Here is a 23,242-nt window from a genome sequence, read left to right on the forward strand (position 1 = left end):
GTCACACATGTATGGAAATTAAAGGACCTAGCTATTTGTATGCAAGTTGCATTTGTACTGTATGAATTTATTAAGGAATTGGTGCATACAACAGATCTGTAAATGAGGAGTTAGAGGTGTTTTAATTAGTTACCTTTAAAAGTTCTGTTTTCTATTATGATTGCCACTAACAGAAAAGAAGCTTGAGATTTTTGCTTTGTGCTTGATCTGATCTGTGGGATTTTCAAGTACCCAAAACTTTGGGGCAGTTTTAATTGTATCCCTGTTGTACAATTCCAAGGAAGTAAGTTTTGTTACCTGGATACTTTTATGGGAATACTGACATTTATGGTGTATTGTTAATGCTGAAAGAATTTAAACTTCATCTTGGACATGAGTTGCAAATTATTTCTTATGAGATTACATACAAGTTGTCTTTGTAAAACAAATAAAAATAATTTATATTTTAGCTTTCCACTATTTAATCCCTGTAGCTATCAAGCAGATTGAAATTAGATCCCAGAAAGGATTTGGATGGATTGATATGTATATTGCAACCCCTAAATTTTAGACACTTGATCCTGGTATCCTCAGTGCTGAGTTTCAGCTCTGTGGCAATGCATGCGGAGAGGTACTTTAGCACAGAATCCAAGGCAGCCAGGATGTTGATCAGGGGCCACACACAATTTCAGTGGGAAATGCAGTCACTGACTCTAAGTGTCAAATCTTGCCAGCCTCCGGCTTGTGTGCGTGCCTTTTGGCTTCCAAAGTAGGGGAAGGGACGCAAGGATGGGGACCTATTGCTGTTTGTGTTTTGGTTTTTTTTTTTTTTTTCCAAACAGCTGGAAAGGATTTGCCTCTGATTTATTTTTTAAAGCTTGAGTGGTGCCTATTTTTAATATAATAATTTATTTACTAAGTACTGATGAAGAAAGTGGGACAATTTGGTTCGTTCAAGCCTTCTTGAGCCTGAGGGTTCAAACATGTTTGGGAAATCCAGGCCTTTCAGGGAAAGGCTGTAATAGCTAGTCTGTAGTGTAAGATGGATGATGCTACTCTGCTGCTTCTGGAGGGAAGTAGGCATTACTCTGTAGTCTTGCAGATGACTCCTATGCTGGTGGGGGAAGTCCTAGTTCTGGTCTCTGACTTTGCAATTATCCACCCTCCCTCCAAGCAATAAAAAATGCATAAATATGCAGGGATCAGGCCCAGCTGGAAGTTTTATAGAAAGTAGGAGATACCATGCCTCCAGCTGCATTTTAAAAGAAATTGATCCTACAGCTGAGTGTGAGGGGCCAGACACTTGTTTGTTGTTTTGGGACCTAGATCAGCAACTGATTCTTCAAGCTCACTTGTGCTTAAGTAGGAGCTGAGAGTATACATAGTCAAAACTGAGCAGCTCTGCACATGTGTAGGTGCTGAACTGTAAGGAGCCAGGAAAAACCTCCAAGTCCAGTACAGTAGACAACTGCCTCCAGAGTCAGTTGTTTGAGATTAAGAGTTAATAAGCAGGAGCAGAAACTGGAGATGCTAATCATTCAGTGGGCTGTCAGCAAGTTCCATTTCAGATTCCTACTACATAATTTCTTGCACACTGGTTTAGTTTTCTGTAAGTTATGAAGCATTTGGAGAAAGAAAATGCATTGTTTCAGTGAGTTGTATGGGTATATTCTAAGAGGTTGCATATAGCGTAACTATCCTAATGACGCCTGTACAAAATGTTATTAAACCCATCCTGGTATACACAGTATTGATCTGGACAGTTACATTTCTTTCCTACCTAAAAATTGTGCATCTTACATGCTGAAGTGTCGCATACATTTGAGGTATACTAAAAATAGGAGTGCAACAGTCAGTAAAATCATTAATGTCATAGTGAATGTTTACTGATAACGAGAGAGATTGGATTGAAATTTTATATTCCTTAGATTTGGTGGAAGAGAAACACTAGTATTACTAGTATTACTCTCCTAAGAAATTTAGTCCTGAAAATGGGTTGGGTTTTTTTTTGGTTTGTGGGATTTTTTTGTTGTTTTTTATTTTTTTTGTGAATTAATGAAAAGGCTGTATTCTCTTTATTAAGGTGATAATTCACCAGACAATATATATTCCATTGACATGGTTTGAGTGTTTTCCAGACTGAAGCCTGGCCCCTGTCCTGAACCACTTACTGATTGAGGAAGTACAAACAACAACACATAGTTAACGTTCGTTTTAAAAATTAAGTAATGTGTCTTCTGAGAAGCCAGAGCTGTCCCACTGAAGTGTGAAGTGTATGATGAGGAACAGGTGTCTGGCTGGATTGCCTCATAACTGCCATTTCCCACTCCCTCTAGCATTTATTATCTCAGGAGTCTATCAGGGCTTACAGAGCACTGTGCAGAGGGTTTTTTAAAACGTTTTTCCCTGGAGACTGCCATAAAGGAGACGTTCCCGCTCTCGCCTGCCCGGGAGGAATCAAGTTTCTCCTCCGGTAATGCTCCTGTGCCTAGTCCCACCTAGCTCTTTCTGGTGCCCCCTGCCCCGGCCCTTTCGTACCACGGCCAGCCCTCCCGCCGAGGAGCGTGGGCACGCGTGGAAGCCTATCAGCGGGACGGCCTGTGAGGCAGAGACACCCGAACCTGGGGAAGGGCAAAGGGGGAGACCCCGACGGCGCGGCTAGGGGCACAGGGACTTTCACTTCTCCCCCTCGCCGTGTAGGGGGCCGGGCCAACGGCAAGACGGGCCCGACCCTTCGCCCGGCCTGCCGCGGGGGCGGGCCGCGGCAGCCCCATCTCGAGTGCGTCAGGCAGACCCGTCATGTGCCGCCGCCGCCGACCAATGGGCGAAGGCGGTGCCTCGCGGGCCCGGATTCAAACTGTCGGTGGGCGCGGCGTATGCGGCTGCCGGTTTCTGTGGAGATGGCGAAGCTTAGCCTTGTCTATGGAGCTGAGGCTACCGCACTACCTAGCTAGTGAGTGCTCCTCTGGGCTGGAGTGCCCCATCCCTGCTTTTGTCCTTTGTGTAGCCTTGCGTCGTCCGGGTTGGGTCTTCGTGCCCTACAGCGGCCTTCTAGAGTCTCCTGGGTACTGGCCGGCTGCCTTGAGGCAGTCTGACCGCCTGGGCCTGCCCCGCTCCGCCAGCCCGTCTGTGTCCTGGGCCTCTCCCGAGCAGCTGGTCCCCGGTCGGGACCCGGTGGGGCGCTCCCTAATTGCCGTCCGGGTGTTAGTGCTACCCGTGCTGGGTCTGTGTGAGCGGCTAGACCCGTGAATGACTGGGGCGGCAGCAAAGTGGAGCTTTAGTCCAGCTTTTTGTCGAGTTAAAAACCAAGGAGAGGCTAAAGCTGTAGCTGTAGACCCGTAAGTAGCATAGGGCTATAGAAATTTTAGCTTCCTAAATCAGGTGTTTGTTCTCAGATCTCAACTGTTTAAATTCTAGTTTTAGGTTTTAGTGTGCCTGTAAATGCAAATGATCAAAAAAGTGTGTAGTTCTGTGTTCAGATCTGGCTGCATTCTGATCTCGCTTTGTACAATTAAAACGCTTCTAGTAGAAGAGCGGTTTGCTTTGTTCTTCCCTAGCGGAACCAGATAATAGAACTTTTTCCTGCTGGGATGCCTTTACAGAAGCATTGACGTCACTTCGAAAGCTACAAGTGTTGCTTCCTAGAAGGCAGTGGACTGTTTACGTGAACTGCTTGACTCTAATCAAAACTTTGGCCCAGAAGTGACTTGCAATCAAATGGTTAAGCTGCTTAAAAAATTCCTGAAAAATCATGTTTTCAAAGATATTAAAGGAAGGTGGGGCAAAGAGGATATTCAAGATGATGGCCGTTTATATAGGTAAACCTCTATACAGTGACAGAAAAATTTTGGTTTTATGGAAACAGGGAGTAATAACTCTTGCGTATTGGTCTAACAAATATTTTTGTAGAATGTCTTTGAAAAAGTGTTAACGTGTTTTTTTGTTTGTTTTGTTTTTTTTTTTGTGGTTTTTCTTTTCTTTCCTGTTAAAGACTATTTTCTTTAGTGACAGACGAGTATGATTTAATATTTAGTTGGGTTTTTTTGGCTTGTTTGTTTTTAAATATTTTTGAAGGGCACTTTTACTTGATTTCATTTTATGAATACCAGCAAAAGCTTTTTCAGCTTTTACAAGGTAATGAGTTCTGTTTGCTGTTGGTAGACATCAGGTTTGTCAGTGTTGGAAGAGTGCATATCAAGAACACATTGATGAAAGCAAGGATGGTATTGAGCATCCAACTCCAGTTGTCCTCCCCCCCAACCCCTCAGCTACTTTGAATGCTGTTTCCATTCCTTCTGAGAGAAGAGAGAGACCTTCTGAATTTAAAAGTCATTAATGATATAACCTTTTCCTATATTCCTTGGGTTGTAGATTGAAATTGTCTTAAAAGAAATTAAGTTTTATTTGCTCATTCTCAAGGATGCTTGCTTGCTTACTTTATCCCTGTTTAGCCTCTCAACTGGTGGCTTGTTCAGAGGAAAAGAATTTTCTTTGTAATGAAAGCTTAGCATCACTGGAGTGGGTTCTTCGACCTCTTGTTAAGGTTTGGGTGTCAAGAAGTTGCAGATTCTGATTTTGTACCATCTTGTATTGTCCTGTTCACTGAAAAAGTAGCGTAAAAATGACCATTGCCTTAAGTATGGATTTGTAACTTGTATCGTGGTGAGTCTTCTTTTGAGGAAATGGGAGCTGTCTTCTTTTGAGGAAATGGGAGCTGTCTTCTTTTGAGGAAATGGGAGCTGTCTTCTTTTGAGGAAATGGGAGCTGTCTTCTTTTGAGGAACATTTCCTCAAAAGGAAGCTATCTTCATGCAGAGCAATCTTCATGCAGAGCAATAGGGAAAATAGATCAGCAATAATGTTAAGTTTCTAGTTACTAGTTTTTTCCTTAAAGAAATGTTATGTATTAATTTTTTTAATGATTTCTTAATATTGTCTTTTGAAAGACATGTAATGCTGAATTTCCATGTGATGTGGATGAAGCCAATTTTTCATTTTGCTCTATGATCTCAACTAGTTTGTTTTTAAAGTGTGCCTAAGCTTTTTTGCTGTCTAGTCTGTACACCTATGCTGTAAGTGCAGTTGTTCACTACTCTCCTAATTTTATTTATTAACTTGGAATACTTTAAAAGTATGAGGTATGCATAATGTAGTTCTTTTATTCTGTTGTAAACAGATTTGGGTCAAGATATTTTTTTATAAAATAATCGTGTTTTATGTTAACAAACTTGTTCCAGTGCAGTTCAGTTGATTTACAGTCAGATTGGGTTTGTACTTAATTCCAGTAACAAATTAGTACTGATTTGACTTGTTCTTCACAATACTGCATGATATCTTTCAGTAAAAGTGGTAGCTGGTTTTTAGCCTGCCTTCTGAAGGAAACGACACTGAGTGCTACAGCTTCCCTGCCAAATAAGTTAAATATTCAAACCAATTTCAATCAACTTTAATGGAAGAAATTTTAAATAATTTTGGGGAAATAAAAAATGAATGTTCTCTCCAAACTTAGCTCAATAAAGGGAAATTCCATGTAATAATTAATCAAGAAAAATGTTAAATTTTAGAATTTGAGACTCAAACTCTAAGGTCCCAGTATATCTAAGGACTTGTATCTGAAGATATTTTGACAAATTGATCCAAGAAAGTTTGTTACTGTCTATCTAAAAACAACATATGGCTCTGCAGTCTGTGAGCTGAAAATGACTGAAGGCTGGAAAAGGGTGCTGAGGAAGTATCATGTATGCTTCTCCTGTTCTTAAACTCTTCTCTGGCCATCTGCTTATGGCTGCTATAGGAGGGCAAGATACTGGGATAGTTTACCTAGTCATTGACTAGTTCAGGTTGGAAGACAGGCATGGAAGACAAGAAGAGCTGCAGAGGATATTACACCTTGACTTCAGCCTGGAGAAGGTTAAATGTAAAGGAGGGGTGTGGAGTGGGCTTCTTGCTTGTTTAAACAGAGCTAGAAAAGCAATTAGGTGCTGATACAGCATATGGTTATAGATGTTGTATTGGTTTGGTATACTTCTTAGCCCAGTCCTGCTCTGTCTATTCTTATGACAACACTATCTATGCAGTTTTTTTTTTACTGGTGCCTTAGGTGTTAAGTACTTTGTCTCCTTTCTTCCTGGGAATTGACTCGTTTTTGTCAAAAGATTACAGTTTTTGGTAACCACTGGTATTGTGCTATATCCCTTGTTTTGGGTTTGGTGTTTTGTGTGGTTGTGGTTTTTTTTTTGTTTGTTTTGCATTGGCATTGTGACACATTCAAATTATTTTGTTCTTTTCTCCTTTGTATTTTCAGCCATGACTTTCACGAGCTGCAGGCTGTGGAAGTTGATTGGATGAAATCTCTCTATGCTTTTCACTTTCTATGTGCTCTGCCTAATTGTCTGCTATTAGATAAGAGAGCTCTTTTATGATAGCTACCTTAATATTCTTTTTCTTTCTTCACCTCCCATTCAAAAGATAACTAAGTTATTAACTGCACAGTTAAATATTTTTTACTGAAACTGCATACCTTTCATACATCTTGAATTGGAGCCAGCTTTTACCCACTGGGCTTGGTGCATAAATAAACTATGTATGCTACTTGTAGTTTTGATGTTTGGCTTTAAGTATTAAAACATGCTTTTCTCCTATTTATGGAGCTAAACATGTTTACCAGCCCTCCCTTATTCATGTATTTAATGTCCTGGCAGCTCCCTCTGCTGGACTTTCCTAATGTTACTTTGTAAATATGTTTCTTACCGGGTAGAAGTACAAGTAGCTTTTAATTCCATTGATAGTACTTACTCTGGAAACCTTGATATGCTTCGTACCTTTTCTATAAATCCCTATATTAATTTAATGCAACTGTACACTGTGGTGCAGAGTTCTGTCATTGGAAACAAGGTAGTTAGGTCTTTTATTAACTTCTCATGTAAATGTAGTTGTCTGCTCTTATTCACTCCATAGAGTACACAAAACAGATATTGCCAAATGTTGATTTGCCTGAGAGTATTGGGCAAGTATTAATTGTGAAGGTGAGAACTAGTGGTGCTTCTAAAAATAGCAAAGACTGTGTCTGTGTGTCCTGACTTACTGGCTCAGTGTAGTCTACAACAATAAATGAGAAGTTACAGTTTTGGAAGCTTTCAGGCTTTACATTTTTTGGAATCTAAGCAATTGTATTAAAAGCAAAAAGGTTGGTACTCTTGCATTGCTACTAAACTTCTGGGAATTCAGCTGTGGGACTTGTTATACTATTGACACCGATGTTAGTTTGTGACAGATGCGCTCGACTCCTTGACCAAACTAGTGGTAGTTTGGTTCAGGCTCCAAAGGAAGTAAAGGCCTAGGCCGTAACCGGGCCAAGAACTTCTCTAGTTCCAACCTGTTCGGAAAACCCACATGGGAACAGGGTGACATGGTGAGCATTGATAGATATGGGCTTGGAAACTGGAATACCGATCATGCGATTAACACATGAATAGCAGGTGGTTCTTCCAAGACTCATTTATCAAGGAACAAAGAAAGTTGTGGGTACAAGGAGTCTCATGCATACCTTTTCCATTGCATGTAAATTGACTACGAGCCAACCACTTCATTCCATAAATATGACCGCCTAAGTGAGCCTTCTTTGAGCTCTCCCTGCGAAGCAGTTGGCTGCATGGTGGTGATCTCCCCTTGAGCTGGGACGCCTCTCAAGGTTACTCCTCGAGGCTGAGAGACCTCTTACCAACTGCAGATCTCTGGTAAGTGACCAATATCGTGTATAACCTTGTATTATAGTGCACTAAGATTTTTGCATTGGTAATTTTGAATCATTATTATATACTCTGCATTAAGTAATAGCGTGAACCTTGCCTGTTCCAGTGACCGACCACCCTCTCAGTGAAGAACCTTTTCCTAATGTCCAATCTGAACTTCCCCTGATGCAGCTTCATTCCATTTCCTTGTGTCCTATCGCTGGTCACCAGAGAGAGGAGATCACCTCCCCCTCTGCTGCCCCCCTTGAGGAAGTTGTAGACTGCGATGAGGTCACCCCTCAGCCTTCTCTTCTCCAAGCTGAACAAACCGAGTGACCTCAGCTGCTCCTCGTAAGTCTTGCCGTCGAGGCCTTTCACCATCTTGGTCACCTTCCTCTGGACGCACTCTAATAGTTTGATGTCCTTCTTATATTGAGGTGCCCAAAACTGCACACAGTACTCGAGGTGGGGCCGCACCAGTGCAGCGTAGAGTGGGACAATCGCCTCCCTCGACCAGCTAGTTATGCTGTGCTTGATACGTCCCGGGACACAGTTGGCCCTTTTGGCTGCCAGGGCACACTGTTGACTCCTATTCAACTTGCCATCAACCCAAACCCCCAGATCTCTTTCTGTGGGGCTGCTCTCCAGCCTCTCGTCCTTCCAATTTGTATGTATAACCAGGATTACCCCATCCCAGGTGGAGAATCCGGCACTTGCCTTTGTTAAATTTCATATGGCTGGTGATTGCCCAGCTCTCTAGTCTATCCGGATCTCTCTGTAAGGCCTCTTTACCCTCAAGGGAGTCCACAGCTCCTCCTAGTTTAGTGTCGTTGGCAAACTTACTTAATGTATGTTCGACTCCTGCATCCAGATCATTTATAAAAGCATTAAAGAGCACTGGCCCTAAAACTGAGCCCTGGGGAACCCCGCTGGTGACTGGCCACCAGCCTGATGTAACCCCATTTACTACAACTCTTTGAGCTCGACCCGTCAGCCAAGTGTTCACCCAATGTATTATGGACTTGTCTAGCTGTATGCTGGACGTTTTGTCCAGACGGATACTGTGAGAGACAGTATCAAAAGCTTTGCTAAAATCCAAAACCACCACGTCTACTGGCTTCCCTTGGTCAACTAGATGGGTGACCTTGTCATAAAAGGAAATTAAGTTGGTTTAGCAAGATTTTCCCCTTGTGAACCCATTCTGGCTATGACCAATGACCAATCTACCTACAGCTTTTTCAGCAGAATCAACATCTTCTAATGAAGACCTGAGTCAGTTGTCTAAGCATAGGTAGCTGGTGCTATTTGAGATGCACTGGGATATCAGATATCTACTCAAGGCTCTCAGCTATGTCATGGGAGGTACAAAGGACCTGAACTGTTCTGGAGCAGCAGATGGAGGCCAAACAAGACATCTTAGGATGTTTTACATGTCACTCAATACCAGTCTTCAGGCAACTAAGTTGCACTGTGAAATGTCCAAGGCATTTGTTTTATTTTTGTATGTGAAGGCCTACTATACAGTTTTGCATTGGTAAATATGGAATAGGGTGGAGTTCAGAAGCTTTAAAAACATTCTCTAATTGTAGATTTCCTCCTTCCTCACCGCTGAAGCCATATCCAAAGAAACCTTCATGTCGAAAGGAAGTCATTAAATTTCCAGACTGGATTGAACTGAAGGCTGGCACTTCCCAAGAACACAGCCCAAAGAAATCAGTCACAATGGTAAGATATCCAGTTTTCATTTCCTCAGACATAAGCATATTTGGAAAGAAAATTGAATGAATGATCTCTTTGTTGTGCCACAAAATATTTGGTTATAAAATTAAGTGCAAAATACTTTTATTTAAAACTTATGTGAAGTAAAGTTGTTGTTAATGATTTGCTGGGGATGTTGGCTTTGAGTGTTCTTTCTGCTACAGATTAAAATCATAGAATGATAGAATGCTTTGGGAGGGAAGGGACCTTTAAAGGTCATCTAGTCCATCCCCCCTGCAATTGGCAGGGACATCTACAACTAGATCAGGTTGCTCAGAGCCCCCTCCAACCTGACCTTGAATGTTTCCAGGGATGGGGCATCTACCACCTCTCTGAGCAACCCGTTCCAGTGTTTCACCACTCTCATCATGGAAAATTTCTTCCTTATATCTAGTCTGAATCTACCCTCTTTTAGTTTAAAACCATTACTCCTTGTCCTATCGCTACTGGCCCTGCTAAAAAGTCTGTCCCCATCTTTCTTATAAGCCCCCTTTAAGTATTGAAAGGCCGCAATAAGGTCTCCCTGCAGCCTTCTCTTCTCCTCTCTCTTCTCTCCTTCCCCAGCTCTCTCAGCCTTTCCTCATAGGAGAGGTGTTCCATCCCTCTGATCATTTTTGTGGCCCTCCTCTGGACCCGCTCCAACAGGTTGTCCTGGTTTCAGCTGGGATAGAGTTAATTTTCTTCCTAGTAGCTGGTATAGTGTGTTTTGGGTTTAGGATGAAAACAGTGTGAATAACACACTGATGTTTTGGTTCTTGCTAAGTAGTGCTTACACTAAGTCAAGGACTTTTCAGCTTCCCATGCTCTGCCCAGTGCACAAGAAGCTGGGAGGGGGCACAGCCAGGACAGCTGACCCAGACTGGGCCAAGGGCTATTCCATACCATATGATGTCGTGCTCAGTATATAAGCTGGGGGAGTTGGCCGGGAGGCAGCGATCCCTGCTTGGGGACGTGCTGGGCATCGGTCGGTGGGTGGTGAGCAATTGTAGAGTGTATCGCTTGCTTTGTATATTATTATTGTATTATTATTATTTGTTTTTATTATTATTGTTGTTGTTATTATTATTACTACTATTACTACTATTCTATTTTATTTTACTTCAATTATTAAACTGTTCTTATCTCAATCCACGAGTTTTCTCACTTTTACCCTTCTGATTCTCTCCCCCATCCCACCAGTGGGGGGAGTGAGCGAGCAGCTGTGTGGTGCTTAGTTGCTGGCTGGGGTTAAACCACGACAGTCCTTTTTGGCGCCCAACGTGGGGCTCGAAGGGTTTGAAATAATAACAGATTAACCAGAGTGTATTAAGGAATTTGTATCTGTGAACAGTTATCGGTCGTAATATTGATTCATCTGTTCTCGGTATTAGTCTACCTGGTCTTTTCCAGCCTTAATGATTCTATGATTCTATGATCTGCACCATGCTCTTGTTTTTGCTGTGCATGTTAAAGATTGGTGTGGGGTTTTGCAGTTTGCTGTGCTCTGCAGTGATTAGTGATGTTTTGCCTGGGAGATTTGTTATTAAAACACTGACCTTAAGCACTATCTGGTATTTGGGTTCTGTAGTGAAGCCATTACTGTACTTCGGGTACCACCTCATGGAGACAATTAGCAATAATACCTCTTCCTCTGAGAGGTTTTTTTATGGAGGAAATACAGACTGGCACCTTTGTTGCTTTCTTCTGTGATGTTTCCTCCTTCATTACAACACCTTTTCATTATCTTGAACATCCTTGGGTAGTTAAGATACATCTATTGGTAGTTCTTGGGAATATTGTTTCAGTTTTGTCTAAGGTTAATAAGCAGTTTAAGAATATCATCCAGAGATCTGCTCCAAGGCTGGATAGTTATGAGTGGCAGGGTGTGTAGGAGAGTATGGGCAAGTACCTAGGACAGTGGGCCCCTCCAATGTTTTGGAACTTCACCCCCGAACAAGTGCAGAATCCTGAAAAACTAGTAAAGTATTTGGAAAAAGTATGCTGTCACCCTGGCAACTCCAGAGAGACACAGATCACTGCAACATGCTGGGGCCTGTCCCATGCCTACCGAGCCCTATTCAACACTATTCAGAACCCTCAAGGGGAAGAGAAGGTCTCTGGATCTGATGACAAAATGACAGCCCCTGCGACAGCCCCCATGGCTGAGACAGCCCACGCAACAGGCACTGTGGCTGAACCAGAGAACCAACCTGTGCCAGTATCATTCACCCCTATACAGAAGAAAAAATACACAAGGAAATCAGCTCGTTTAGTAAGGGCTGATGATGAGCCAGGGCCATCAAGAGAACAGGAGGAGGAAGAGGCAGAACCCATGAATGAGATGGTAACCACCTGATCCCTGTCCCTGAGTGAGCTGCAAGAATGTGAAAAGATTTCAGTCCTTGGAGCCCCTCATCACCTGGCTGCTCCGATACTGGGATAATGGGGCCATGTCCTAGTTTCAGCTGGGATAGAGTTAATTTTCTTCCTAGTAGCTGGTATAGTGTGTTTTGGGTTTAGGATGAAAACAGTGTGAATAACACACTGATGTTTTGGTTCTTGCTAAGTAGCGCTTACACTAAGTCAAGGACTTTTCAGCTTCCCATGCTCTGCCCAGTGCACAAGAAGCTGGGAGGGGGCACAGCCAGGACAGCTGACCCAGACTGGGCCAAGGGCTATTCCATATCATATGATGTCATGCTCAGTATATAAGCTGGGGGAGTTGGCCGGGAGGCAGCGATCCCTGCTTGGGGACGTGCTGGGCATCTGTTGGCGGGTGGTGAGCAATTGCACAGTGTATCACTTGCTTTGTATATTATTATTGTATCATATTATTATTATTACTATTACTACTTTTCTATTTCATTTTACTTCGGTTATTAAACTGTTCTTAGCTCAACCCATGAGTTTTCTGACTTTCACCCTTCTGATTCTCTCCCTCATCCCACTGGGGTGGGGGGGAGTGAGCGAGCGGCTGTGTGGTGCTTAGTTGCTGGCTGGGGATAAACCACGACAGGCCAGTAGCCTGGAATTAGAGGGTAGGGAAGCCAAGCAGCTGGGATCCCTTTCTAGGGAAGGGGGCATTGACAAAGCGATTGGAAAAGGGGCAAAAGCCCTCAGCCTCTGGAGGCGACTCCTGTCAGGCGTGAAGTAAAAGGTATCCCTTCAAGGAAGATGTTATATGTCACCCAGGCAAGTGGACCACCATGGCGAGAGGTATCCAGTACCTGAGGGAATTAGCCATGCTGGAGGTGATTTATAATGATCTGGACAACGAGCAGTTATCCAAAGATCCAGACGAAGTCCAGTGCACACGACCCATGTGGCGGAAGTTCGTACAGAGTGCACCATCATCACACACAAAGTCATTGGCAATAATGACCTGGAAAGATGAAGAGGGACCAACGGTGGATGAAATGGCTGGCCAACTCCGACAATACGAAGAAAGTCTCTCTTCCTCCCTATGGGCCTGCGTCTGAGCTGTGGAGAAACTGTCCCAGAAGGTCCAGCAACTCGAAGAGGATATATCCTACTCCTCACCTGTATGGACCAGTATCTCAGCCATTAGCAGTAAGCGTCCCTCTGCTCAAGAGAGAAGATATAGTGGATACACACCACGGGGCACCCTGTGGTTTTATCTGCGTGACCACGGAGAGGACATGAGGAAGTGGGATGGAAAAATCTACCTCGACCCTAGAGGCACGGGTACGTGAGTTGCAAGGAAAAACAACTACAAAAGGTGGTTCTCCCAGGATAATTGTTGTTCCAGTTTCCAGTGAGCAGTTCCCCAGACAGGGTAGAAGGGCTGAATTTGCTTCCGAACTCAATAAAGGGGTTTTTGATTCACATTTACAAGAAGTGAGTGACGAATGCTATGACTGGGACTAGAGGGGCCCTGCCTCCAGCCAGGTGGAGGAAAGGGACTCTTGGGTTTACTGGACTGTGTGGATTCGATGGCCTGGCACATCAGCCCCACAGGAGTATAAGGCTCTAGTGGACACTGGTGCACAGTTTACCCGAATGCCATCAAGCTATAAAGGGGCAGAACCCCTTCTGTATTTCTGGAGTGACAGGGGGATCCCAAGAGCTGACTGTATTGGAAGGCGAAGTGAGCTTAACCGGGAAGGAGTGGCAGAAGCACCCCATTGTGACTGGCCCAGAGGCTCCGTGCATCCTTGGCATAGACTACCTCAGGAGAGGGTATTTCAAGGACCCAAAAGGGTACCGGAGGGCTTTTGGCATAGCTGCCTTGGAGACGGAGGAAATTAAACAGTTGTCTACCCTGCCTGGTCTCTCGAAGGACCCCTCTGTTGTGGGGTTGCTGAGGGTCAAAGAACAACAGGTGCCAATCGCTACCACAACAGTGCACCGGCGGCAATATCGCACCAACAGAGACTCCCTGATTCCCATCCATAAGCTGATTCGTCAACTGGAGAGTGATCAGCAAGACTCGCTCACCCTTTAACAGTCCCATATGGCCAGTGCGAAAGTCTAATGGAGAGTGGAGACTAACAGTATGCTATTGGGGCCTCAATGAAGTCGCGCCACCACTGAGCGCTGCCGTGCCAGACATGCTAGAACTTCAATATGAACTGGAGTCAAAGGCAGCCAAGTGGTATGCCACAATTGACATCGCTAATGCGTTTTTCTCAATCCCTTTGGCGGCAGAGTGCAGGCCACAGTTTGCTTTCACTTGGAGGGGGGTCCAGTACACCTGGAATCGACTGCCCCAGGGGTGGAAACATAGCCCCACCATTTGCTATGGACTGATCCAGACTGCATTGGAACAGGGTGGGGCTCCGGAACACCTGCAATACATTGATGACATCATCGTGTGGGGCAACACAGCAGCAGAAGTTTTTGAGAAAGGGAAGAAAATAGTCCAGACCCTTCTGGAGGCCGGCTTTGCCATAAAACCAAGTAAGGTCAAGGGACCTGCACAGGAGATCCATTTTTTAGGAATAAAATGGCAAGATGGACATCGTCAGATCCCAATGGATGTAATCAGCAAAATAACAGCCATGTCTCCACCAACCAGCAAAAAGGAAGCACAAGCTTTCTTGGGCGTTGTGGGTTTTTGGAGAATGCATATTCCAAATTACAGTCTGATCGTAAGCCCTCTCTATCAAGTGACCCAGAAGAAGAACGATTTCAATTGGGGCCCTGAGCAATTTGACAAGCCTTTGAACAAATTAAATGGGGGATAGTCCATGCAGTAGCCCTTGGGCCAGTCTGGGCAGGACAAGATGTAAAAAATGTACTCTACACTGCAGCCGGGGAGGATGGCCCTACCTGGAGCCTCTGGCAGAAAGCACCAGGGGAGACTCGAGGTCGACCCCTAGGGTTTTGGAGTCAGGGATACAGAGGATCCGAGGCTGGCTATATTCCAACTGAAAAAGAGATATAGGCAGCATATGAAGGGGTTCGAGCTGCTTTGGAAGTGGTTGGTACTGAAGCACAGCTCCTCCTGGCACCTGGACTGCCAGTGCTGGGCTGGATGTTCAAAGGGAGGATCCCCTGCACCCATCATGCAACTGATGCTACGTGGAGTAAGTGGGTCGCACTAATCACACAATGGTCTCAAAAAGGAAACCCCAGTCGCCCAGGAATCTTGGAAGTGATCATGGACTGGCCAGAAGGCAAAGATTTCGGAATATCACCAGAGGAGGAGGTGACGCGTGCTGAGGAGGCCCCACTGTATAATAAACTGCCAGAAAATGAGAAGCAATATGCCTTGTTCACTGATGGGTCCTGTCATCTTGTGGGGAAGCATCGGAGGTGGAAAGCTGCTGTATGGAGTCCTGTACGACAAGTTGCAGAAACTGCTGAAGGAGAAGGTGAATTGAGTCAGTTTGCAGAGGTGAAAGCCATCCAGCTGGCTTTAGATATTGCTGAACAAGAAAAGTGGCCAATGCTCTGTCTCTGTACTGGCTCACAGATGGTGGCAAATGCCCTGTGGGGCTGGTTACAGCAATGGAAGCAGAGCAACTGGCAGCGCAGAGGCAAACACATCTTGGCTGTCGCATTGTGGCAAGATATTGCCGCCTGGATAGAGAACCTGGTTGTAAAAGTACGTCATGTAGATGCTCATACCCAGTATTTGTGCCACTGAAGAACATCAAAACAACCAGCAGGTGGATCAGGCTGCTAAGATTGAAGCGGCTCAGGTGGACCTGAACTGGCAACATAAGGGTGAATTATTTATGTCTTGGTGTTCCCATGACACCTCAGGCCACCAAGGAAGAGATGCAACATATAGATGGGCTCGTGATCGAGGGGTGGACTTGACCCTGGACGCTATTGCACAGGTTATCCATGAATGCGAAACGTGCTGCAATCAAGCAAGCCAAGCAGTTAAAGCCTCTCTGGTATGGAGGACAATGGCTGAAATATAAATATGGGGAGGCCTGGCAGATTGATTATATGACACTCCCACAAACCTGCCAAGGCAAGCACCATGTGCTTCCAATGGTGGAAGCAACCACCAGATGATTGGAAACATATCCTGAAAGAGCGTGGCATTGAGTGGGTATCTCATATCCCCTATCATGCACCAGCCTCTGGGAAAATCGAATGATACAATGGACTGTTAAAGACTACACTGAGAGCACTGCCCGCCTCAGGCAATGTTGCTCAAGGACCTGCGTGCACTTGGTGGGTGATGCGGGAGGATGGGTATGTCCAATGTTTACCTCAAGGGGATTTGATTTTGGGTCAGAATAGCCAATGAACTGAACTGTATATTGTTAGTTGCTATATAATACTGTATGTCATCACTTCTGTGATTACTATGTGCCATATCAACAGTATACAGTAAGAATCACCCAAATTAATGAAGAATGAACTTTGAGGAAACCAAGCAAAGTGCAGCAGTGATGGAACTGGCTTCAGCATGCAACAATCCAACACCACACGCCATCTCTTCTGCCCTGAAAGACTGTTATGACAGATGAAGCCCGAAGTCATAAAGTAAATGAACTCAACAAACATTCTAGAGGGATAGCTTATAGATTGAGGGAATGACACCTGTGTATTATATCAAAGGATGGGAAGGGTGGTGGTGGTTAATGAGGATGTATAGGATAATGTGGGACCTGAGCATGATGTAAATATTATGGAATAAGGGGTGGATACTGTCCTGGTTTCAGCTGGGATAGAGTTAATTTTCTTCCTAGTAGCTGGTATAGTGCTGTGTTTTGGATTTAGGATGAGAATAATGTTCATAACACACTGATGTTTTGGTTCTTGCTAAATAGTGCTGTTGTTCCTAAGTATCTTCCTATATTCCTAAATCTTCCGATTCTCTCCCCCATTCCACCGATGGGGGGGAATGAGCGAGCGGTTGTGTGGTGCTTAGTGGCTAGCTGGGGTTAAACCGTGACACAGGTCCACGTCCTTCCTGTACTGAGGACCCCAGAGCTGGACACAGTACTCCAGGTGGGGTCTCACCAGAGCAGAGTAGAGGGGCGGAATTACTTCCCTCGACCTGCTGGCCACGCTTCTTTTGATGCAGCCCAGGATACAGTTGGCTTTCTGGGCTGCAAGAGCACATTGCCGGCTCATGTCCAGCTTTTCATCCACCAGTACCCCAAGTCCTTCTCCTCAGGGCTGCTCTCAATCCCTTCATCCCCCAGCCTGTACTGATACCGGGGATTGCCCCAACCCAGGTCCAGGACCTTGCACTTGGCCTTGTTGAACCTCATGAAGTTCACACAGGCCCACTTCTCCAGCTTGTCCAGGTCCCTCTGGATGGCATCCCATCCCTCAGGCATGTCAACTGCACCACTCAGCTTGGTGTCATCTGCAAACTTGCCGAGGGTGCACTCGATCCTGCTGTCTATGTCATCGATGAAGATATTGAACAGCACTGGCCCCAGTACGGACCCCTGAGGGACACCACTCGTCACTGATCTTCATCTGGACATCGAGCCATTGACCACTACCCTCTGGATGCGACCATCCAGCCAATTAGCTATCCACCGAACAGTCCGCCCATCAAATCCATATCCTTCCAATTTAGAGAGAAGGATATTGTGGGGGACCATGTCAAAGGCCTTACAGAAGTCCAGATAGATGACATCCATAGCTCTTCCCTCGTCCACTGATGCAGTCACTCCATCATAGAAGGCCACTAGGTTGGTCAGGCAGGACTTGCCCTTGGTGAAGCCGTGCTGGCTGTCTCAGACCACCTCCCTGTCCTCCATGTGCCTTAGCATAGCTTCTAGGAGGATCTGTTCCATGATCTTCCCAGGCACAGAGGTGAGGCTAACAAGTCGACAGTTCCCAGGGTCCTCCTTTTTACCCTTTTTAATAATGGCTGCAATATTTGCCTTTTTCCAGTCCCCAGGGACTTCACCTGACTGCCATGACTTTTCAAATATCATGGAGAGTGGCTTGGCAACTACATCAGCCAATTCCCTCAGGGCTCCTGGGTGCATCTCATCAGGACCCATAAACTTATGAATGTTCAGGTTCCTCAGGTGGTCGTGAACCTGATCTTCACTTACAGTGGGAGGACCTCTGCTCCCCTGATCCCCGTCAAATGGCCCATTGACTTGGGAGGTGTGAGGAGGGAGGTTGCCAGTGAAGACTGAGGCAAAGAAATTGTTGAGTACCTCAGCCTTCTCCTCGTCTGTTATTACCAGCTTGCCACTTTTGCTCATCAGAGGGGGTATGCTTTCTTTAACCTTCCTTTTCTGGTTGACGTACCTGTAGAAGCCCTTCTTATTATTCTTTGCATCCCTCACCAGGTTCAGCTCCAGCCGAGCCTTGGCCTTCCTGATCCCATCCTTACACAACCGGGCAGTGTCCCTGTACTCTTCCCAGGATACCTGTCCCTTCTTCCACTGCCTGTGCATTCTCTTCTTGCCCTTTAGTTTGACCCCCAGGTCATGGCTCAGCCACGTCAGTCTCTCCCTTCCCTGCTTGGTTTCCTACACCTGGGAATCGAGAGCTCTTGTGCTCTATGGAAAGCATCCTTGAAGACCTGCCAGCTCTGTTCTCCTCCCTTGTCCCTGAGGGCACTTTCCCAGGGGGTCCTGTTGATTAACTCCTTGAAGAGCTGGAAGTTTGCTTTCCTAAAATTCAGGGTCCTGACTACACTCTTCACCTGACCCTTATCTCTCTGGACTGTGAACTCGACCAGTGCGTGAAATGTCTTTAGCCTCCTAAGTTCAGCATGGCTGTATTTGCCACTATGTTTGCATTCTGGTTTACTCAAATTGCAGTAAGGCATTTGTTATACTACAAGACAAAATAGTTACTTTACTGTCATTTACATTGTAACTCTTATTCAGATTCTTCATGTAGCAGAATATATACAGTATTACTCCCTTCCTAGCTATTATGAGGTTGTTAGTGATTCCATTTCCTTTTTCATTCAGAATATGTTGTGGCTAAGGACAAGTAGTCTTGGTTTCATTGTTACCCTTTATGAGCTTGGAGAATCATTCTGCTCCATACTTACGTGGATTGATCCAGCCTTTGTAAAGTTGTTGAACATATTTGCTTTTATTAGTAAACCAAAGTTGTATCAGTTGTTGCCGCTTTGACATCTTAAAAGCCTAGGCTTCTTTAGTTACATATGTTCTAAACACTTCCTCTAGTGTATCGTGTGTGTGTCTGTGTTCTCATACTTTTTGTGAACTGTTCGGATTTCTTCGATAATTTTGGCCTTTTTATTAATGTTCATCAGTGCAGGACATTAGCCTTGGATTTCTTGGTGATCAGTAGTCTGTTTGGAAAAGTAGCTCTTACCATTTTGCTGGACATCTAGAGGTCCTGAATGAATGGCTATTCCATAGTTGTAATATAGTTATTTATGTGCAGATCAAGTGCGCCTTTCATGTACAGCAGGTTTCTGAGGAGGAAAAAGCATGGTCCTTAGAACTTCAATAGTAGGTAGAAGATTTAGAGGGAAGAAAGAAAAGATACTGCCAAAGACAAGTAAAGAGAACAGAGTATTTTAGTTACTGAGTAAGTATCTGCTGCAGTTTTTACATTTTACAGCTTCCAGCCTCCATCCAAGCATCCTGGCCTGATAAGAGTTAGCAAAGGACTGCCTATATACATCTGTCTCAGATGAGATGGCATACAGTCTGGCATAGCTCAAAATCTCTTTCGTTGGCAGTTTTGGTTAATACAGTGGACCGTAAGTTGAAATAACTGAGGCAAAGGAATAAGCTTCTTTCTGCTGGTTCTTTTATAGAAAGGTGTAGCTTCCAGAGCGGCAGAGACAACACGTGATGAACTGACCACAACTCCCATTCCCCATCCCCCTGTGCCACTCAGAGGGAGGAGGTAGAGAAATTGGGAGTGAAGTTAAGCCTGGGAAGAAGGGAGGGGTGGGGGGAAGGTGTTTTAAGATTTGGTTTTATTTCTCATTATCCTACTCTGATCTGATTGGTAATAAATTAAATTAATTTCCCCGAGTCAAGTCTGTTTTGCCCATGATGGTAATTCCTGAGTGATCTCTCCCTGTCCTTATCTCGACCCACGAGCCTTTTGTTATATTTTCTCTCCCCTGTCCAGCTGAGGAGGGAGAGTGATAGAGCAGCTTTGGTGGGCACCTGGCGTCCAGCCAAGGTCAACCCACCACAGAGTAATTGGGTGCATTTCTGGAGTACATTTTGTGGTTTAGTTGTAATCACAAGGAATACTGTTAATGTAGTTTAGGACTGCTCTGTGATGCAAATCTAAGAACAGTAACTGGGAGTGATCAGGAGTTTTGCCTTGAAAAGTACACTGCTGACACAAACTGTATTGTATATGCACCCATTGACATGTTGATGACAATCTTCAAGCATCGAGCTGGGATCTGAAGGTTGAATAAAGGATAGTAGTCTCTCAGACTTGCATTCTCTGCTTTACTTTATTCTGTTATAATGGTGGACTAGATCTGATGGGTGTCTTCAGCTGTAGCTATTTGTTTTTACTTTCTTCCTGCATAGAACCTGCTAGTGAGTTTACTATTTAGTTATGATCAGTATATGCTGAACAAAGATGAATATCAGTCTTTAGTATCTCATCTAAAAATTCTCCAGTAATTTTTCCATAAGCAGATGTTTAATCTTTGAGTGGTAGTTGAAAACAAGTGAGTTGAACTGGTTTTAATCATGGAGAGGATCTGAACACAGGACTAGAGGCCATTAACTCCTGAATTTTAATGGCTGTTCTGACACACATCACTTCTGAGCTTTGGACAAGTTACGTAACAGAGAAAAGTTGCTGCATGTTTGTGAAACCTAAATACTCACTTGTATCCTGGAGATTTTACTAGAACTTGGGAATACTTAAAATACTTGTAATAGGAAGCATACTGTTTAATATTTGAAAAGTCACCAGCTAACGAGGAGTGAGCACGAGCGACCAGGAGTGCAGCAAACAGGGCGTGGCGTGTCAGCCAGGGCGTGGCGCGGCGGCTGGCGCAGCAGTTCGCGCAGGCAGGGCGTGCACGCAGGGCGCTGAAGCTCTGCCAGCTCAAAAGGTAAGTTCAGCCAGTGGTCATCACCCTCTCAGAAGGAGCTCAGCTATGGTCTCCACCCGGCAGAAGGCCATGTCCTCTACAACCACCAGAATGGATGTGGCAACCCAAACTGCGCTCTGTAGAGAACTGCTAGTGCAAAACAACGAGATGTCTCAAACAGCCTGGGTGCTAAAACCACAATGCAGAGGGACGGTCGCTAGGACCCAGGACCAGACAGTACCCTGGAGTGAGGGTGAGGGAGGGAGCCCCGTGGAGACAGGGCGGCCTTGCCTCGGCCCCATCCCCCGAGGTCTGTGAAGCGTCTTATTCCCCCCTCCCCACACCTACTGCCTGGGGGACAGTCCTGGTATCACTCCTCTTGGTTTGACTGGTCGGTGATGTAATTTTCCAATTAGCAAAACTACTAACCACTTGTGCCTTGGGAAAGGAATTTGGGAGGGAGATAAAAGATAACAAACTGTGGAAAACTAACAGCTCTAACCTTGAAGAAGCACTAACAAGCTGATAAAAGGGAACATCTTGGCACCAAAGACTGGACGGTGGCCAGAGAAGATAAAACTGCAGAAACTGGGTGAAAGGTAAATGTGGTGAGGGGAGATCGCGACCACCGACAGAAAAGACTTGCCCCTGCCCCCCCCCCCCCCAAAGGAGCATGCGTGCTAATTTACATAGCAAGTGAGGCTAATTTAAATACAGCAAACCAATAGTGTATGAAATGTTAATCACTAACCAATAAGTGTAAATTTAGGTGGGTTTATACTAATCATTAGCCTGATAAATGTGCTGTAGTTTGTATGACGGTGTGCTTGATTTGTGGAATTATCACCGAGCACCCTGCGCAGAATCAACATCTCTATAAGGACCTTCAGTTCTCGCTCTTCTCCTTTTTCGTCACCAAATACCGCTGTTGGCAGGACCAACGCTGGATCCAGGACTGGTGATTCTCTTTTCCTTCTCTCTCTCTCTCTCTCTTTTTTTCACTTTTCCTAAGGTGATTAAGTTGTTAAAGTTGTTAAATTGTAGTCAAGTACTGCACGGCCTACCTTGACTTTCCATAAAGCCTCATAGCTGGGGTGGATATAACCGTGAGAGGGTTGGCAGGTATCGAATATTTGTCTCTCTAGAAGCTCTCTATTAAAGCTGGTGTTTGTGTGCAGACCTTGAGTGTTGGCCCACCTTAATCCACACTGAGAGGATTTGCGAATCTTAGTCACTCCTCCCCTCTCCTCCCCAGGTGGGACTTGACACGCTCTCAACAAACCATGTAGCCACGCAGGTCTCAGGCTGCAGGGGAGTGCCAAAGCCTTTCACTGGTAACGGTTGGCAGTGATGAGAACAGCTGTGTGAGGTGTGAACAGGTGGATGATCTGCTCAGCTTGGTGGCAGAGCTATGAGAGGAAGTAGAAAGGTTAAGGAGCATCAGGGAGGCTGAGAAAGAGAGAGACTGGTGGACCCATGCTCTGCCCTCCCTTAGACAGAAACAGGAACAGCCACCAGAAAAAAAACAAGATCAAGGGGATCCTGTATCCTTCCCCCACCAGGCCGAATGCAGTAGCTTAAAGGAAAGGAGTGAATGGAGGCAAGTCCGCAGTCAGGGCAGCAGGCGAACCCCTTCCTTGCCCAGCTTGCCTTCCCAGGTGCCTCTGTACAACAGGTATGAGGCTCTGGATGTGGAAAGCCAGTCCATGGATGATGTGGATGATAGTCCATCTACAGCAGAGGTGCCACCAAGGTCAGAAAGGCCTACCCCCTGTATCATGACCACCTCCACAAGGAAGGAAAGAAGGGTTATAGTTGTAGGTGACTCCCTTCTGAAGGGGACAGAGGGCCCAATATGCCGGGCAAACCCTCCTCAAAGGGAAGTCTGCTGCCTCCCCGGGGCCCGGGTTAAGGACATCACCAGGAAACTTCCCAGCCTGGTACAGCCCTCGGACTACTACCCGTTATTGATCTTCCATGTAGGTGGAGAGGAAGCTGCAACCTGTAGTCCAAAAGCTATCAAGAGAGACTTCAGGGCCTTGGGACGGTTGGTGAGGAAATCGGGAGCACAGATTATTTTTTCCTCCCTCCTTCCAGTTGCGGGCAGGAACATTGAGAGGAACAAATGGATCCAGTCCATTCATACATGGCTCCGTGGCTGGTGTCAACATCACAATTTTGGGTTTTTCAACAATGGGCTGGCCTACACGGCACCAGGCTTGTTGGCATCTGACGGGATTCACCTTTCTCAAAGGGGGAAGAGGGTCTTTGCTCAGGAGCTTGTGGGGCTCATTGATGGGGCTTTAAAGTAGATTTGAAGGGGGAGGGGGTCG

At 45.2% G+C, this 23,242-nt stretch overlaps 1 protein-coding gene across 1 annotated transcript; it reads left to right on the plus strand.

The window, feature by feature from the left end:
* The first annotated feature begins 2,778 nt into the window (after window positions 1-2,778).
* LOC148055195 (uncharacterized) lies at window positions 2,779-23,221 on the plus strand. The gene is given in 3 exon segments (XM_087762400.1): window positions 2,779-3,224; window positions 9,298-9,433; window positions 22,199-23,221. Coding segments are annotated over 3 exon segments (1,605 nt in total).
* The last annotated feature ends 21 nt before the right edge of the window (window positions 23,222-23,242 follow it).

This window comes from Nipponia nippon, unplaced genomic scaffold (assembly GCF_047370975.1).
Source record: "Nipponia nippon isolate SJK-2023a ecotype South Korea unplaced genomic scaffold, ASM4737097v1 scaffold_26, whole genome shotgun sequence".
Classification (NCBI taxonomy): Eukaryota; Metazoa; Chordata; class Aves; order Pelecaniformes; family Threskiornithidae; genus Nipponia; species Nipponia nippon.